Here is a 19,599-nt window from a genome sequence, read left to right as displayed (position 1 = left end):
TTGAATGGTGCTCAGCTCTTGGATTAGCTGGTTAGCCCCGGACATGATACTGTCTCGCATTGTGGTGTTGGACTGCATAATTATCTGAACTCTATGAGTTCAAGACATAGCGTTAGTCTTGTTTCTAAACCTAGCACATTTCAGGGGTTCGTTAAGTCACTGTTGCTGTTTCGCTTCCCACGCAACCAACGTTCGCAAGACACAAACGATGGCAAGCTAAAAGGCTAGCAAGATGTAAACACACGCGTGTAATAGATAATGTCACCGGTATGTCATGATTCAAAATAGCTTGCTTGTAAACACTGAGAACCCAGTATATCAGTATCTAGTAGGGACAAGCAGATGTGTAACTTATTTTTAGCAGATTAGCTTAACCAATTGACCTGTTGTTACATAACTGTGTAAACTGGACAGCAGTGCTCGCCCTCCGAGTGGTGTAAGCATGACCTAGCATGATTAATGGACAGTTATTCTGGCGAGCCTATCAAAAGAATGTCCACGTCAAACGTCGCGCTATTTAATTAATAAACTAAATGATATGCTAAAATTACAAGCTGTGTCAGCCAAGACTTGCTGTAGCTCTCACTCTCAGTGGTGAAGTCACTGACATTAGTGTACCGAATATTAAAGCACTTGTTGCAGATGTACGCTGAGGTGTGCCGGGTGTCTAAAAGGTTGCGTGACAGGTTAAGCAGTTGCATTCAAATTTAAGACTAAGCTCATGCACTTGTTTTTATGGCATGTAATCTGACAGTTTTCTTAATGAGAACACAGTATCACAGTTTTAATTTTAATTTTTTTTTTGCAAAGCCCTACATTTCAGGAAAGTCCAGTTTCTGTATCATATAAGAGACAACTTGAGGTTTTACAATGCTACTGCAAGACAAATTGAATGACAGTATTTTTTCCATAATTTTTTTCCTGCAAACAGTAAGTGCTTTTGGTTCCACAGAAGGCAGGGTATTGTGACAAGTGGTTAATCAATGGGACAAGTCTAACCATGTTCAGCTTTGAAGGAGATTTCAAGACACGACCCAAGGTCTCCCTGGGAGGAGCAAGTAAAAAGGTAAGACCTTTTTGAGGGAGTACCAGCCTCTTCATAACATACAATCTTGGGAATATAAACTTCAGAGAGTTAAGTCACAGAACAAGAACTTGTGGTTACCTCCATCATAGTTGTTTGTGATTTTTGGATTCCACTGTGGCTCTGTCATTCAGTTTCACTGCCAATTGTCTGGGCGTCGTATAAACAGTATGATTAGATGTTTGGTTATGTGTTGCAAATTGGTTATGCCTGTCTTTTTTGCAGGAGGAAAAAGCATCTCTCCTTCATCGCACACAAGAGGAGAGAAGAAAAAGAGAGGTAAACATAAGAAATCTTCTCTTTTTTTCCCCACAAAAAATGGTTTAGAAAATAACTGTTGAGGCAGATATAACTGGTATATGTTTTTTATTTTTCAGGATGAGAGGAGAAGATTGAAAAATGCAATTATCATTCAGTCGTATATAAGAGGATACTTAGACAGGAAAAAGCAAGTACGTACACATGCCCCTTTACTGGTTTCTTTTCAAAGGATCCACCAGAGAATACCATGGTAACTGCTGCGTAATGAAAGCTGTCATAGTTTTTTTTTTTTTTTTTTATTCACTGGTTGCACCGTATATTTTTTAAAAATTTTCAGTTAAGCTCATTTACCACCAAGTAAGTTCACATTATTGTTTTTCTGACTATTAACTATTAAACCACCTTTCTCTCCCCCCCCCCGCCACCTATTTTTTGGGACGGTTGTGCAGTATGCTGTTCAGAGGGGTCTCTTTGACCACTGTGTGTGTCAGGCACAGGCGGGTGGTGCCCCACAACTCGCAGACAGTGCCACCCTCGGACTCTTAGTACGCCAACTTCTCTTCTTCTACCGCCAGAGCGAAGACATGCATAGACTGGTAAAGACTGCCTGCTTTCTTTAACTGGACTCTTGGGTTCTTTGCTCTCACAAATAAGAGCACATTTAAGTGTAGGGCTTGTTACAGCTGAAGCTGAACACTGAAAGAATGGAACCATAGCTATGGTGTCTAGAATGGGCATGGTTCAGTTTTTGGACTGTGATACGTTCAAGTACTGCAGTGTGCAATTTGATCATTGGTAGTGATGTCAGCTAAAATGCTTCTCATTTATTCTTGACCGCAGGAAGGGTTGAGAATGTGCTTAGCTTGATTAGCGAGACCTGCATCCAGGTCCAAACAGTTTCAACGAAAGAAGTTTCTTTTCAAGACAATAGAAGAAGGAATTTTGGCTCCAGTTTACAAATTCTCGTACAGAGAACCTCAGCTAAAGCTTAAAATAGAATCAGCTGTAAACTATCACTTGTTTGCTTACAGTGGTTTTATGAATGCTAAATTGTTATTGTCATTATAGGTCTGGATGTGTCAGAATTTGGTCAAGCACCATGCTCAGTTTGTTAAGTTGCTGGCTGGACCCGACAGCCAAACCTGCCTGTTCCAGGTCAAGAGGTTGCTGGCTAGCTGCTGCAGGTACGCTGGAATTGCTTCCTCTCTGTAGCAAGGGAAGTTAAAAGGCTTTGAATGGAATAATCAGTGTCAGTTTTAAGTATTCTTCAGTAAACCTTTCCAATATAAAATACATTTGAAAAACATTCTTTAGTAGAATATTCTAGAATAGAACATTCCGCTAAGATAGTTCATTTCAGAAGAGGACTCTTTATGGAGGAATTCAGCGAGTCAGAGAGGTACTAACCACCTTTCTTCTTTTTCGTAGGCTTCTGCAGATTTGCAAGGATGACAGTTTGAATGTTGCTGTTCCCTTGAGGATGCTGGAGGTCTTTTCCTCAGAGAGAACATATTTGCCTGTTCTACAGGACCCTAACTGTGTAGCTGCATTAATTGAGCAAATTTTGCACTATGTAGTACAGAGAGGTAGTGCCACACTCTGTTCTGTAATCTGAAGCTAATTGCACTTTTACATTTATCTTGTGTCCCACAACACTATTGTGACTTTCTTTCTTTCTGTTTTTTTTTTCTTTCTCTCTTTCTTTCTTTTTTTTTTCTGTGTCACAGGATACTACAGGGCACTGTATGTGTTGGTGAGTCACAAATTGCCGTCGAGTTTGGAATACAGCGGTGCTCCTTCCATCCCTCTGGCACACACTCTGCTGGAAAACACACTCAAGCCCCTGCACTTTACGTACAGCTCCTGCCTAGCGGACGGCAGGTACAGACACACACACACACACACAAAATACACATTAAGCTTCTGTGCTTCGCTCCCATCTCTCGCCCTTCCTGCCAGGCGGCAGACTGACACTTGCAGACAGTTTTGTTGTCACCCTGTGTTGAGTGCACTAAAGGATCGGAGCTTTGAGTGTTAGAGGAATGTGTCTCTGTGTGGTTTGTCCTATTAAGACTGCCTCCACTGAACCCGTCGGCGGAGACCTGGGTGTCGTTTGCTCTTGCTCCTGGTCCTGTGTGCTGTAATTAGTTCACTGGTCTGTTTGCAGACAGCGTTTAAGCCCCTCGGCTCTCGCCGACTGTGCTACTGGGTAGAATGTTAACTATTGACCTTTGTCAAACATTCTAAATGACAGAACCTCTGCTCCGTTTTTCTTTTCTTTTCTTCGTGGAGAAAGACTGGGATGTGCGAGAAGTACTTCTTTACACAACTTGAGACACAACCACACACACACACACACACACACACACACACAGAACCAGCCCTGACTGGTTTCTTTAGGACCTGTTTGAGCTGATCTTGTAAATCCAGTGACTAATGAAAGGAGCAGTGTAATTACTGACTAGCACAACGCACACAGACATGGTCCCATTGGTTTCAGTAGAACATTCTGGATTCTCAGTGTGTGAGGGCAGATCAGTGCCTTCCAAAGTGTTTATTAAAACCCGTTCTTATTAAGGAGCTTTTATGAGTATAGATAGGAATGTTTTAAATGTAGTCCAATGATCTACTGTAATGATATCTGTTATAATAGATAAAAGCATTAAAAACGGTTTTACAGAGGAAAAAAAAGACAAGTAAACGTACATAAAATGAGACGGAGTTTCTCTGTCTTAACCTTCCTTTTTTCTCATCCATTTCTAATTTTTTTTTTTTTTAACTCCCACAGGCAGTTTGTGTTCTCAGCGTTTACAGAGGAGTTTATTTCCGCTCCGTTCACTGAGCAGATGTTTCATTTCTTCATCCCTGCCCTGGCTGACCCTAAACTGGCTTTCCCCTTCCACACCTTCCTCGCCTCCCTCCAGACCTCCATGGGCTCCTCTCCTCACGCCCCCAGCCGCGCACCCTGGCTCCTCTACTTTGTACTGAGCGTTGGAGAGACAAGCTTGGGTAATGGGTTCTGTGTATTTGTGTGTGTGTGTGTGTGAGAGAGTGAGGGAGATGGGTTAGATGTGTGTATGTTTATTTGTATTTTGCATTTGTTCTAAATGCATACTCAGAAGGATTGTGTTTATTCAAGTAACATCTGTGTGTGTGTGTGTGTGTGTGTAGGCTCTCTCTCAGAGGAAGGCTTGCTGCTGTATTTGAATGCTCTGCAGACTCTGTTGCCTTTGTTGCCTGTGACTGAGACTAACAGCCGTGCCGAGATCAGCAGTGACTCGGAGGATGAAGAGGAGAGCAGTGTACAGCTCCCTTCAGCACAGGTAACTCACACATGCACACACGCATAGAGGCACACACTGGTATACAAAATCCACATATTCACAACACTATGCCAACTCCTTCTACTCAGGCAATACACACACACACACACACACACACACACAAACACACCAGTATACATCAGTATACATCTGTTTTTCTTTTCTTTTCTTCACAAAGAAAGACTTGCAGATGTATTTCCACAAGCAATGTTAACATAGTCTCCGTCTCACGTGCACACACACACACACACACACACACACACACACACACACACACATACCAATATCCCTAACATTCTACATAGATAACACAGATGAAACATGACGTAGAAATATCATACCACACTCACATCTCTCTCCCTCTCTCCCTCTCTCTCATCTCTGTGCCCCTTTTCCCACATGCTCCTTTACCTGCAGGATGACAGTAGGATCTCTGTGCATTTGATCACAGAGGAGTGTGTGCAGAAGTTGGACACTAAGCAGCAGACCAACGCTCTGCTGACCCTGGTGTGGAGAGATTCGGCCAGCGAGGATGTCTTCACCATGATGGCCTCCATCTGCCACACTCTGATGGTGCAACACCGCATGATGGTGCCCAAAGTCAGGTCAGAGTCATGTCTCAGACACACGCACGCATGCACACACACACACACACACACACACACAAACACACAGATATATAATCAGAGAACTGCATTTCCTACAGAGATAGTGCTGTATCACTCAAAGTTTAGTGACACGAGCGCATTAACGGCTCTGTCTTAATCAATAAAAATAAAGTCAGCAAAGCAAGATGTACAGAGGATCAGCCTCTCTGGGCCATAAAACAGATCTCCGAGCATCAAAATGTCTTTTACTTTGAAATCGGATTGCATTTCTTTCTTTTTTTTTTTTTTCCCCCCCGTCTCTGCATTAAATGAGGTAAGCACTCTTGATATCTAATGATGATGCCGTCCAGTTAGCTCTCTTCCTGTGTCCGAGACTTTTATGGCCGCAGCAGGAAGTGGTTCGTCTGAGGGAGATGTCAATCATTGATTAGGATAATGAGCTATCTCTCCACCAGAGCTATCTTCCCCCAACATTGACGGCACTAAAGCAGGATGAGAGAGAGAGAGAGTCTTAAGGTGGGAGGATATGGATGGATGGATGGATGGAGAGAGGAAGATTGGACGATGTAGCTTCAGAGGTCACGCAACACTGACCTCTTCTTTTACAAGCTCAGAACTGCACATCTTGACGATTATTTATTTTTTTTTGGCTGGTTAATTAGTGAAACAGTGCGTTCTCCAGTAGAGGCCTGTGAGAACGCTCTGTTGTGCTCTAGAGCGTATACAAGATGTTGCCACATCTGTTTCCACATCTTGGAGTTTGTGCAGTGCCTCATTTTATGAGCAGAATATCTCCATTTAGCTTAGATTAGTTTCAGCACTTCTCTCATCACCGTAAAAGAGCGAATATGGGTTGGCTTGGTTCTCAGCCATCGCGTTAATGTCCAAGCATTTGTAGAATTGGCCCAAAACTGCCTGCCTTCACCTTCGTTTGACCTTTGTTCTGGAATGCTCAAAGTCACCTACTTCACCCAGGCTTTCCCTAACCATGCTAGTCAGTGCAAATTGCAAATTTTCTTTTCACAAGTGGAGATCATACAGATAGTATTCTAATTTGCGTGGTTGTAATAGCTAATGAACTTCTGTAGTGTGGATTAGATTGGAATCGTAAGATTAGCTACTTTCAAGGTATTTTGATTGTATAATGGAAAGGGTTAGAAAGGATCAGTGATGGTTACTGTAGCAAGACATGCAAATCTGTAGTTTTTTTTTTTTTTGAAGCAGTTCTTTCATAATCAATGTAACTGATCACGTTTAAATATTTATAAAGCATCTACGGAGGATCATTACCATAGCCGATCATTAAATAACTCAGCTTTTCTGTAACCTGACGCAGTAAAACCCAAGATCCCTTAGAAGAGTTCTCCTCTATAATATCACTTGGCAAACCATCCTTTCCCCATCTCACTTCTTCTTCTTCTTCTTTTTTTTTTTTATTTGGTGGTATTTTTATTTTACAGCTCCGTCGTCCCAAGGAAACGCTTTTACCGTAAATCCTCCCCCCCCCCCCTCTCTCTCCTCCACTCTCCATCATTATCGGATATCTGTACAAAATAATTAGCTCACAGAGGAAGATTAATTCCTGCCAGAGAGGACGGGATAGCTTTACAAGAGGGAGAGGAGTGCAAATTACACAGCGTTCTCTGATTTACTGCGTTTAAAGAAGAAACCCTGCTCTCTCCCTCCCCCTCGCTCCCCCGACCACGTGCCCACCTCATGCCACGGGAAATATGTATCTCCTGGCCAACCCTCCCTCGCTGCTCCGTCTGAGGGAAAGAAAAAAAAAAACGATGTTAAGAGAGGAGACCAGCAAGAGTTTGACGTTTTCAGTGTGCTGATTTGTACTCCATTACCAATATGCATCTGCAAGACCAGCACCAAACCAAATTATTCACCAACAAAAGTGTTGGTTTTTATGCCTTAGGTTTAGTTCCTTAGCACTGATATGATGCTTGGAAAAGACTGGGTTGCCTTTTTTTTTTTTGATTTCTTTGACTGCTTGTTTTGCATTTTTATTGAAGAAGACACTTTCAAACTTAACTTAAAGCGAGGTAAAATTAGTATTGAGTGAGTGAAGGAAGCCAAGCGCCATGACAACTGTGTAACCAGAGCAGTGAGATTAAATTTACTGAGTAAAAAATGTGTATAGGGCCTTTTAGCATTGGCTTAGCTTAAAGCAGAATCAGTAGAGTGGTATTCTGTCACACATTCTAGAGGTCTCTTTCTTTCTTTCTTTCTTTCTTTCTTTCTTTCCTTCTTTCCTTCTTTCTTTAAATGCAAGTATGTTTCATTTGTTCTCTGTCACCAGTGTTGGTGTGACTATTGCCTGTGAATTAGCCAGTGAAGCGTTTTCTCTCCAAGAGGCATTTGAATAATTCTCTCTTATCGGGTTGACTGGAGTGGTCAGTGCTCCTTCATCAAGGTCATTTGTACACCCCCCCCAATCCCCTCCTCCCCTGCTCCCCTCCTTCCCTCCTCCTGTTAGCCTGTGTGTGTGTGCATGTGTGTATGTGTGTGTGTTTATTAGTACTTCATTCTTTGATTGAAATGGAGCTTTTGTGTCCTCGCAGGCCTTAAATCACTTTGTCAGTCAGCGTTTTAGACCCTTGTTTCTCATTTTAATCAAACCCTGACGTGCCATAAAAGGCCAAGAGCACTATACCTTCCCACCTCTCTCTCCTCTTCGCCCCCCCCCCCCCCCCCCCCCCCCCAACTCTTTCCCCTTGCTCCCTGCCATGAGCATATCGTGTTTTTAAAAGACTTTTTATAATTTATTGACCTCGTGAATGCGATAGAATGTTAAGGGCCTTGGATTTTGGCCCCCTCAGTCACTCCAACCCCATCCATTAGCACGTATTATATGTGAAATTCCTCTCTTTCTTTTGGCTCCTCTCTCGTTCCCTTTTGTCTCGTTCTTTATTGGCTTCTCTTACTTTTATTTCACCCGTTTTAGTAAAGCCAGTCAAATTTCACTGGGTCAAGTGCCACTAATTGACATTAGTATATCCTCCTGTTTTGTTCGGCCATCCTGAACTACAAACCCTTTATTTTGGTGGTCATTTGTGGTGTAAGTACTACCTGTCATTAGCAGCCCTCATAAAAGGTGAAAACAGTATAGTGGAAGGTGATAACATTCACTCACTCGCACACACACACACACACACACACACACACACACACACACACACACACACACAAACAAACACCAATTCATGTAACCACATTACCAACCCACACATAACTTAAGGATATTAACACACAAATCCTATGTTCCTCTATACATATTCTCTCTCTCTCTGTTTTTCTCAAACAAACACACACGCGCACACGCACACACACACGCACACACACACACACACACACACACACCAACACCAGCACCAACTCTTTCACGTAACCACATAACCAACGCACACATTACTTACAGATATCAAAACTCTCATATTCCACTATCATAGCTGTCAGGCCCAGAATTTTAGGTTACTGTGTGATGTTAAGTGTGTGTGTGTGCACGCGTGTGTGTGTGTGTGTGCGTGTGAAAGCATGTGTGTGTGCACATAGGCAGGAGGTTGCTGTCGCAGCGCTGTGCTCTCTCTCTCTCTCTCACTCTCTCGTTCTCTGTCTCTCTCCGTGCCGGCATTGTCTTTGCGTCGGTCATTAACTTTAATGGCCTCTCTACAGGAAAGCTCCATCCGTTGATGACCCGCGGGCCTGGCTGGTGGTTTACTAATGGAGGGTACCTCGCCTAAATAAAGCTTAATGGCTCCTTTCACTTTGCCTCGTCAGTCTAGCGGCAAGTGACCAGAGAGAAGGCTCCAGATTCCTGCTCGATTGTTTGGGTTATGTTTGTTCAAATTTTTTACGCCTCCTCTGTTTTTTTTTTTTTTTTACGAGGGGAAGAGTTAATAGACTGGTAAAAAGAGTTTGGGGACAGAGTGTGAGGCATGATTGTTTTACAAGTTTTACAAGACATTCTTATATCTTTTCATTTTAAGACTGGAATGCGTTGCTTTGTTTTGCGTTGGCTGTGTTGGTTTGTTTGACCACTGGAATTGAGTTTGTTATTTGTAGCATGTAACAAGCGTTGTCTATGGTTTATGATTTAGTTGAGACGTATTGACCAATGAAATTGAAGCAGTGGCTCCTCTTAGTTCTAATGAACCAATAGTAAATATGAAAGAGGAAAGATAAGATACAGGCTCTATTTTTGCCCAAGTTTTTCTTTTTCTGTGTGTATTTTTTTTTTTAATAAAGCTTAACCAGAAATGCATTTTCCCTCTAGTTATCCGTATTCCTTATACAGTCAGTCTTAATCATTCGCTCCTATTAAACTTAATCAACGTATTAATGAAATAAAGAGGTGACTTTGAAATATTGGGACCTGGTTTTTTCACGGTTACATTTTACTTATGTTTATGATATCAAAGAAATTGTCCCCGTGGTGTGATTTTTCTTGAATTTTTATGTTGTCGGTAATGATCTCCATCACAGAGCAAATTTTTTGTAACTGCCTATATTTTATTTCGTTTGATTTTTCTCCTTTTCAGGCTCCTGTACAGTTTGGCCTTTAACGCCCGCTTCCTGAGACACCTTTGGCACTTGATAACGTCCATGAGGACTAAGATGATAACAGGGTGAGCGTCATTTTTAAGTGACCCGTCCTGTAAACCCCGGGAACAGTGTAAATTAGTCACATTCTTTGCTGTGTTTTCACTTTGTCCCGTTCTGGTCTGTGTTGTAGCTCCATGGTCCCCCTGCTACAGGTGATGTCTCGCGGTTCCCCCATGTCTCTTGAGGACTCCAACAGGATCATCCCTCTCTTTTACCTGTTCAGCTCGCTCTTCGGACACTCCCTCATCTCCATACACGACAGCGAGTTCTTCGGAAACTCCATGGAAGGTGTGAAAACGCACGGGCGCACGCTCGAGACGTGCAGATGGGCGCACGTTACGTTTGCATTTTATTCATTTGTTTAGCAGACATTCATTATTGTCTGTCCAAAGTTGCTCTGTGATCTACAGAAACTCAACCATGTTAATGTTTTTTACTGTACATAAAACATCAGTCATAGGCCATACAAATAAAAGGGATTAGATTTTATTGTCCTTTTGGTTTTTAGTGTGATCATAACCTTTGGAAAATGAATAGCTGTGGATACACCCTTTCCTTGACTAATTCTGAAACTCGGTCACAGACATACCAGCTGTCGGTTTTGTGTGGTCACGTCACTTAAGAGAGCATTTAATGATTTAAATAAAGCTTACCTTTAAAACCTTTCCGAAGACACAGGCTAAAGGCGCCACTCCACCATAAACCTCGAGTCCAAACCTTAGAAGACTACTACTCCTATTTTATCTGCCACCGCTGAAAGGCCATATTCTCTTCCACAAACAGACTGAAGTGACTCCACTGTCATATCCCTCTGTATTACCCCTCTTCTCTGCCCTCATTTGAAGTTTCTGTTGCATTATATTTACGCGTTTGTTTGTTTATTTGTGTTTGTAGGTCCGAGCCAGTCGTCGATGATGCCCTTCTCTCTGGCGGAGCTGGTGACGTTGTCGCGCTGTTTGCGGGACGCCTGTCTGGGCATCATTAAACTGGCTTACCCAGAGACCAAGACCGAGCATCGGGAAGAGTACATGGCCGCTTTCCGCAGTGTTGGCGTCAAGACCAACAGCGAGGTTCAGCAGCGTATCCAGGCTCAGCAGAAACGCTGGGTTCAGCTGTTCAAAGTGAGCTCCTCTCTTCACTTTTTATGTACGCGTTGGTTACCGAGTTGATTTCTGTACCTCAAGTAAAAATACAATCTTGAGGATACTTTTCGGGGACTGAAAATCGAGTATGGAGTCCATACAAACAATGGTTGTATGCAGCCTTCAACATAACGTAGCACTTAACTTTTTGGGTAATTTGCATTATTACTACCGTTAATCTGTTGACACACGAGTTCAGTTCTCACATTATAAGGAATTTCAGCTGGCAAGACAGCATCTTTTGAGGTTGAATTTGAAGTTGTATTCTCAACTATGCTAAAAGCACTTTTGGTGTTGTGATTATCTTCTTCACAAACATTCAGATTCTCTGCAGTTTTCTAGCAGGCGACCGCTAAACCGATAGCGTTAGCATATACCGCAGCGTTATTGATAACATCTACAGTGGAGCTTAATGCGGCAGTTTTGATAAGATCAGGACATCTGTGGTGGTGACAGCGCTGACGTCTTCAGGAGAGATCGAAGAACCTCTACAGTGCCACATTTCTACCCCTCCGTCTCTCTAATGCAGTGATTTAAAACTGATGAAGTGGCCAGCATAATGATAGCGCTGCCCTACTCTAAACTGTCACTTAAACAGAGGGGAGAGAGAGAGAGAGAGCATGGATTTTGTTCTAAGAGAACTGCCTCCTCCCATCTCAAAGTCTACTGCTGCTAGTTTTGCTTAAGGAAGTAGCTTTTAGGTTTTCTTCCATTTGCAGACTTAATGTTATCATTAGAGTCTTTGCTGGTATGGATATGACCAGGTGGATAGGCAGATCAATCTTGGATCCAGACTCTAATTATAATGCCATCTTTAGCAGTATTGGTTTTCAGTCGAACCATATGTCTGAGTATTGATGCGATCCTCAGGAGATCCAATTCTCTCATTACTGTTATCATGAGAGCTGTGTGATCTGCTAAGGTGATACGATGTTGACACAGAGGGATCCAGAGAGAGGGCACTAATTGAGCAAATTAATAGGTTGTTTGCAGAGACTAAGTGAGGTGAACAAAAACATTGGGTTACTTATTGGGTATGCAGTGAACACTCTTCCCACGCCGCCTCTCCCACTCTCCCTTTCCTTTCCTTTCTTTGTCTTCTCTCCATCTGTTTTTCTCATCTCTCCCGCTCTTCGTTCATCATCTCTGTACTCTTTCTCCTTGTCTCTTACATTTCGCTCTCTCTCTCTCTCTCCTCCCTCTCTCTCTCCCTCTAATGTTCTGGCTAGAAGTTAGCATTAAGCGAAAGAGCCGAGCGTCTTGACTCGGACAGGAGGGAGGGAGCGAGCGAGCGAAGAATCGTCGCCGGCGATGGCGGAACTTTTCATAAAAGATGGCGGCAAACGCCTCCTGTCAGCTAAAACGACCCATTAAAGAAGTGCGAGCAGGAAAAACGCATTTCCCAAATTGAACGTGGGATTTACTGTCGACTTTAACGCGGCTGACCCCTAACACACTAATGTTTGCCTCCAAGCATCAGCCGTCCCTCCGGATATTTTATCACTCCTATTGTCGAGCTATCTATTTAATTGAAAGAAGTTAATTGAATGAAAATGATCAACTAAGCTTGTATTAATATTGCTAATGGAACTTTCTTCTTGGCCGTGTTTGGAGAGAGATGTCACCCGACCAGTTTGGGAGAGGCCAATTAAGGCCTGCACTTAACCCAATGGGCTAATTAACCAATGCTTATTCATTTCCCTAAGTCACTGGGATGGGGAGGGGGCAAGAGTCACTGGAAACCCTTCCACGCTCCACAGCTCCCCCCTTACACACACAGACACACACACACTCCTCTGGACCGTTTTACAGCGTTTTGCACTTGCTGTTAATCTCGACTTTGGGCCGTTGTTTTCTTTCGACAGAGATAAATGGCGTTCCCTTGGCCACTTTGGTCTCTCTAAGCAGCCACGTATCGTTGTTGCACCAGAGGGTATAGAGGTGCATTTGAATGAATGTGTTTGTAGTGCTTCCCTCTTCCTGCTGTGTTAGAGAGAAATTAGTGGTAAAACCACAGACAGAGGGTCTGAGGAAATGAGTCAATGGGATAAGTCCCAAGACTTGAGACATTTCCAGCCAAATCAGAAATCGTAGCAAGTTCAAGGGGGCGAAGTCTCGTGTAATGTCATTTATATTTTTGCGGCTTTTCCCCGACGGTCACTAGAATCTTCTCTCTGCAAACAGGAGAAATTAATCGGGGTTTCCCTGGCAAGTGGAACGCAGGGTCACATCTTTTTGCGGGTATCCCTTTGCGCTTTGATTTGTCGCTTTGTCCCTTTTGAAAGCCGAAAAAAATACTAAAGCGCTCCTCTTCTAGATAGACTCTCGACGCTACAAGCAGTTCTTCTAAAAAAAGCAGACTCAAGTCAATTTCTTTCCTCAAGTGTTTTTTTTTCTCTCTCAGACCTTGAACTGAAATCAGGCACAGTGATCAGTATTTGTCTGAGATGTAGTGCTTCGGGGGCCGGTCGACTTGTAGCGAGACCTGATTGTCCTGATGTCAGCAGTTGGTTGGCTAATTAACAGTGTCGGATAGCGGCGAGACAGCCCATCCATCTCCTGCACTGCCCAGCGATGGGCCACTAATGACTCAACTCTAAAAGTCCATCTTTTTTTTCTCTTGTGTTTTGTTTTCCAGAGACAAGAACGCTGCTTGTTTTACTTACATAAACACGGCTTGGGTTTGCATTGTTTTCACAGAGGGCTACTATGAAATAACGTTTGGCCACGCAGTGGCATTGGTCTTATCAGGAACCTTCCGATGGGGGAAAAAAAAGTGGTTTTTATTTCCTTAATTCAGTGTTTTTAAAGAAACAAGTAAAAACCAAATTCTTAAGTTCCCCCAAACCTCACTGTCAATAGTTGTTAACGTGGACAGTGTTGTAGACAGTGAATATATCCCATATCTCTCAAATATATTTTAATTGAACAAAGAAGTATTTATGTATTGTGTATTTGTGTGTATTTGTTACAGGTCATCACTAACCTGGTGAAGATGCTGAAAGCGAGAGACATCAGACAGCCCTTCTGTCCCGCAGGCCACTGGCTCTCAGAAGAGGTCAACATAAGGGCAGATAAGGTAATGGTGTCTCTCCTCATCTTTTTTTCTCTTCCCTCAATCATTCATGTGACAACATGAGATGAATTTGAATCCTGATGGAGAGTCATAAGGAACGTTGTGTGTGTGTGTGTGTGTGTGTGTGTGTGTGTGTAGGTGACACAGCTGTATGTGCCCTCTGCCAGACACGTGTGGAGAACCAGAAGAATGGGTCGGATTGGCCCCCTACAGTCAACGCTAGATGGTAAATCTGTTCACCTGTCTTTCTTTTTGTTTTTTAAAAAAAAAAAAAAGAAAAGAAAAGAAAAAACTCATTAACGCACAGGGAGAACGCCGTGGAGTGTGTTGCTCTGGTGTGAAAACCCTCATCACGTGTCCGATCTCTGTAGCGCCGCGCAAAGCTAATCTCAATTAGCCGTAGCTGATGACCGTGATGACGGGCGACCACATCTGGCCTTGTGTTTGTTGACAGGCCGTTTTCATTTACCTAAATGGTCAACCCGCCCCCTCTCCCTCCTTAGCCCCCCTTTTTCCTCCACCCTTTATCTGATAAACAGCCCCCATATTGACCATGTTGTCCCATATTTTCTCTTGCGAGATGGCCTTGCTGATGAGGGAAGGGGTTGACGGGGGGGCTGGGTTTGGAGGTGAGGGGGGGGGTGTAGATGCAGGGAAAGATTGACTAACTGTGCAGAATAATTGTGCAGTAGCAGTGGCACACACTGGATGGATTAAAACTTCAGTCCCCCCCCCCCCCCCCCAACCCCTCCCTCCGTCTCATGGACAGAGTTTTAATACAAAACAAACGCCCGGGTAATGGAGGCAGGCCGACAGGTGGATGGGCAGATGACTGCTGAGTTAATTAAAAGTGTGCGGCCGGCGAGAGGGAGACAGGATTGAACGATCTTTAATGGGCCCAGACTGTAAATATTGTGTTCAGATGGGTGGAGGAGGGATTCGGCCAACAGTCTGGCCATAGATATAAATAAAATAGAATTTGCCATTTGCTTTATGCGTAGAGCATCTCTAACTTAAGAGAACAGTATAAAAGGAGGTTAAAGGCGGTAGTTAAGTTGGCTGGTATGAGTAGAAAGCAGAGGTATTGCGTAATTATAAGCTTGTTTTGTGTAAGGTGGGGAACAGGGCCGTAGGAGGAAAGTGGCTGGAACGTTGATTGTGGGGGGTCTTTTTCTTTTTTTAGGGTTAAGGTAGGATTTGATGAGGATTGCATAGCGTAACACGCTCTCTTAATAAACCCGTTATGGTTTATGCTTATAGATGATGGAGTGACTGTTTAGTGTTGAGATTTCGTTTGGTGATTATTCAATGTACACGATTATATATATCTCTTGCTCTCTTGGGGGAGCTGATATATGGAGGCTTTTTTGGAAGGGGGGGAGTTAAAATAAATGGATTAATGAGTTGAGACAGCAGGGGTGATGAATGTATGCAGTAGATGAATGAATAAAGAGATGGATGTGTGGAGAGATGGAGAGGGGAACAGAGAGAGGCACTAGCAGGTAGACGAATTAGATGCTTGCAGAGTCAACTAACTAAAGTCACATTTTTCCCTATCTGAATGAATGGGTGGATGGATGTGTGTATTTTTCTAAAGAGTCATTGATAGATTTCAGCATGTCTCTGTCTGGGTTAGTGCTGTACGGTAAACCAGTGCTGAAAAAGTAACGTGGCACTAGCATTTTGAAAAAATGGATACCTTTTTATTGTGCAAACGACAGTTTTATCTGGCTACATAAGCATCTGTCTCTTTAAGCGCAACACTGAAAGGACTGATGCTGTGATAGTGGTGTGTGTGTAATGTTGAGGGAAAAAGAAAACCCTGACTGAGTTTAAAATATAAGATGCAACAAACGTGAAGAGAGTAGAGCAATGTTGGAGAGAGAGAGAGAGAGAGAGAGGATGGCTTTCTCACTTTGTTCAGAGACTTAACAAAATAGCAACAGCAGGAGCAGCTACACCTAAACTCACTGACAACCTTTAGGGCCAAAGTGAAATATGGAGATATTTCAAGTTTAAAGTGGACGAAAAAGGCAGACCCCTAAACACAGCAACAAGTGCTGTTTTGAAATGTTTCACGAAGTGAGGCAACGCATCCAATCCATAAATCTGTCGGACAAACATCCCGACCTTTTTACACAATTCAAAGACTGACAGGTGATGGTTGACTACTTGTAAACTCCCCTGTTATGGCCATGAAGGAAATAGAGAATGATTGTGAAGTCTACGTGGCTATATATGTATTCATGTATACATAACGTTCGTAATGCTAAAAGCACTGTTCATGATGTCATACGCAAATGTGAGAGATTGTCAGCTCACTGCAGTGAAACTCTTCCATTATGCATATGCTTGAAGCTAGCAAACAAGAGCTAGCAGACAAGATCTCCTGTACCCACAACAGAGATGGAGTGACGACCATGTGCGTCACTGTTTTTTGGAGATGTATTGATAAGTATCCGGCACCGAAATTCGTGACTTTCTTTCGGTACTGAAATGAAAGTTTTGCTATCGTGACAACACTAGCGTGAACACAGAGATGGATAAATGACAGTGTTTCTTTCTTTCTTTCTTTGTCTTTTTTTCCATACAGTTGGTTTGGAACCTCCACAATTGTCTGTATCCGAGGAGAGAAACCTTGCTATTCTTACAGAACTGCCTTTTGTCGTTCCTTTTGAGGAGAGAGTAAAGGTACAAACACTACGGTTAAAACATATCACTGTCTCATAACTCATCAGTCTGTATAAGGCTTCCAAGTCTTGCCACGCCCACCAAGTCTGCCTCTGTCTTTGTGTTATTCTAACGATATCTTTACCAGTCCATGTTCACAGTTAAAGAGAGATGGAAATATCAAATGAGACGCAAGCCCTTGAAACTTCTCTCAAAACACTGTCTCTCTCTCTCTCTCTCTCTCTCGGTCTATCTGTCTGTCTCTCTTTGTACTTCTCTGTCTCTGTCTCTCTCCAGATCTTCCAGAGGTTGATATACGCTGATAAGCGGGAGGTGCAGGGAGATGGTCCTTTCTTAGACGGCATTAACATCACCATTCGCAGAAACTACATCTACGAGGATGCCTATGACAAACTGTCTCCTGAGAATGGTACGGGCACCTTTTTATATCACTGAGTAACTGAACCATTGTAAGACAAAAGGCTTGTACTTTTGAACATAGTTCAGTTGGTCTTATGGGATGGGCAGAAGTGGTTTGGAGGGGGTGCTGTCCATGGCTGATTAAAAGGCCCAGAGGGGTGGAGACTGGTGACATGATCCAGGTTTCTGGGAATACACAACCATTCACATTTGGGTGCAGAGGAGATGGAGTTGTGCTGAAGGACAAAGTTGCCTCAAGATTGATTGATTCATGATTTATGCTGTTTTTTTCAATGGTATGAAAATAATCACTGACATAAAAAAATCATTGTATATTTTTGTCATGACATAAAATCATAATTTTGTAATTTGACCACAAAACTGTTATAAAACCTGGTTCTACGCGCCTCAGGGAACATAACAAACTGTCGCTAGAAGCGTGATTTTCCTCAAAATTTACAGCGTCGCAGATTGAATTAAGAAATTGTGTTTGAAATCTGTCGGACGTGACATTTGTGTGGTTAGAGAAACCCGTAATCGTATTCATTTTAATGGAGTGCTTAAATACACGTCGGATCAATTCCTGGCAGAGGGCTGAATTGTGCTGGAGTAATTAAGGTAAAACTGTGAAAGGCCACTTAACCGGAGTGATCTTAAAAAACAATGGTCGGAGTTGTGGTGGAGAGAGCGACAGAGATGTGACACGCGTGCGTATTACACGCGCTGTGTCTCTGCCGTGTTGATTTATTTCTTTTGGTGATTTACGGATGGGTGATTAATTATGCTGAAAGATGACCTTTTTTTATTTGAATATTTCCTGGGTCCGTAAGGGCTTACTGGTGATATTTTTTATTTTTTTTTGGTCGGCATTCAAACTGTGTGCTGACGGCTTTTTGGACCGGCCCACGTGTGGTGATTGTCTGAATGTATCATTAGTATTCATGTCAGGTCCAGTTGGTTTTGAATATCAGGTTCATGTTGTTTTAGTTTTAAACCAGTTCAAACAGACAGTGCTCACTGGGATCGCTCCACATATTGGTTTTCATTTGTTGAATACATATCACATGATAACAGACAAAAAAATCGGTACTGTACACCACCTAGTTAACTTTAAGGAATGGAAATTACAACACTTAATTAAAATTCACCTGAACATCGGTAACTGACTGAATAGTGTTAGAATGAACTGAATTGAAATCTATGACGAGTTTGCGACCAACTCACTGTCTCTTCAGAACCGGACCTAAAGAAGCGGATCCGGGTTCACCTGCTCAACGCCCACGGCCTCGATGAAGCGGGGATAGACGGGGGCGGAATATTCCGGGAGTTCCTGAACGAGCTGCTGAAATCAGGCTTTAACCCCAACCAGGGCTTTTTTAAGACCACTAACGAGGGCCTTCTCTACCCAAGCCCCACGGCCGAAATGCTGGTGGGAGACTCCTTCGCCAGGCACTACTACTTCCTCGGCAGGATATTGGGAAAGGTAAAATTGGATTAAGGTGTTTCCTCTTTGGAATTTATATCTATGTTCATCTTACAAGGCACATGGTATATCAGTCTTGGTTTATACTTCTGCATACGACATGTATGCTAGCAGATGAGTGACATGTATTTATATGGAGTAATACTTTACTATGTCATATCTATGGATTTGTCAGTGATCTATGTTCTTCTGTATCCAGGTTCATGAGGAGGTAGAGGTGGGACTGGAGGGGGATCTGTTCTAGAGTGTCAGTTTAGGCCAAATCTCATGAAGAGTCTTAGGACATGAAATGTGCGCACGAAAAGCCAGGCCATTTAGTGTTTAAAACTTCGATGTGTCAGACAGACTCTCCTCATGAAAAGTCTGTGTGTTTGTCTGTCTGTCTCTGTGTCTGTTTTCTCTCTGGGTGAATGATTTAATCCTGCTGATTAGGGTGCAGAGTTACTGTATTTGTATGGGAAGTGAAATGTTAGGCTTTTGAAAACTCAGTTGCATATTGATATATTCATGATAAAGCACAGACCAGTGTTTGTTTAAGCTTATGAATTTGATAATGTCAATATGAAATAGGAAGTAGAGTGAATGGTATTGTAAGTACACCACAGAAAAGTTATTATGCCCTGAGGGCAGTTTTTGCAAGACCTTTCCTAGGGTTGAGAGCTCAGCACTTCCCCCTAGTGGACATTGTTTTTACAAGCATATGGTTGAGATGTTCTCTCACACACACACACTCACACACACACACACACACACAGAGGAGCATGAGGTCACCTTGGATCAATGCTGAAGGTCAGAGGTCACGTCCAATGAGTGCCTTCAGTCTGAGTGGGTCAGAGACTGACAGTCCGTGATGAAGCGGAGTAATTTACGATCGCTGTGAGGTTAAAGTCAAGTTTATGCGTTGCTCTGTGTCGTTCCAAA

General features: G+C 42.8%; 1 protein-coding gene across 3 annotated transcripts in view; it reads left to right on the top strand.

The window, feature by feature from the left end:
* ube3c (ubiquitin protein ligase E3C) overlaps positions 1-19,599 on the top strand; it is a 30,429-nt gene that overhangs the window by 596 nt on the left and 10,234 nt on the right. Inside the window, exons 2-19 of one of the 3 annotated variants that reach the window (XM_030780399.1) lie at positions 932-1,066; positions 1,310-1,363; positions 1,462-1,536; positions 1,795-1,941; positions 2,414-2,529; positions 2,774-2,931; positions 3,073-3,226; positions 4,134-4,354; positions 4,517-4,668; positions 5,086-5,273; positions 9,824-9,910; positions 10,018-10,175; positions 10,782-11,008; positions 14,004-14,108; positions 14,244-14,331; positions 16,699-16,796; positions 17,073-17,205; positions 18,431-18,678. In XM_030780399.1, the coding sequence (XP_030636259.1) occupies positions 1,001-1,066; positions 1,310-1,363; positions 1,462-1,536; positions 1,795-1,941; positions 2,414-2,529; positions 2,774-2,931; positions 3,073-3,226; positions 4,134-4,354; positions 4,517-4,668; positions 5,086-5,273; positions 9,824-9,910; positions 10,018-10,175; positions 10,782-11,008; positions 14,004-14,108; positions 14,244-14,331; positions 16,699-16,796; positions 17,073-17,205; positions 18,431-18,678 (2,475 nt within the window). In that variant the 5' untranslated portion in view covers positions 932-1,000. The remainder of the gene's footprint in view (positions 1-931; positions 1,067-1,309; positions 1,364-1,461; positions 1,537-1,794; positions 1,942-2,413; positions 2,530-2,773; positions 2,932-3,072; positions 3,227-4,133; positions 4,355-4,516; positions 4,669-5,085; positions 5,274-9,823; positions 9,911-10,017; positions 10,176-10,781; positions 11,009-14,003; positions 14,109-14,243; positions 14,332-16,698; positions 16,797-17,072; positions 17,206-18,430; positions 18,679-19,599) is intronic. The other 2 variants (XM_030780400.1, XM_030780398.1) reach the window with 2 other exon arrangements.

This window comes from Chanos chanos, chromosome 7, assembly GCF_902362185.1.
Source record: "Chanos chanos chromosome 7, fChaCha1.1, whole genome shotgun sequence".
In the NCBI taxonomy this organism is placed as follows: domain Eukaryota; kingdom Metazoa; phylum Chordata; class Actinopteri; order Gonorynchiformes; family Chanidae; genus Chanos; species Chanos chanos.
This window is presented reverse-complemented; position numbering and strand designations above follow the sequence as displayed.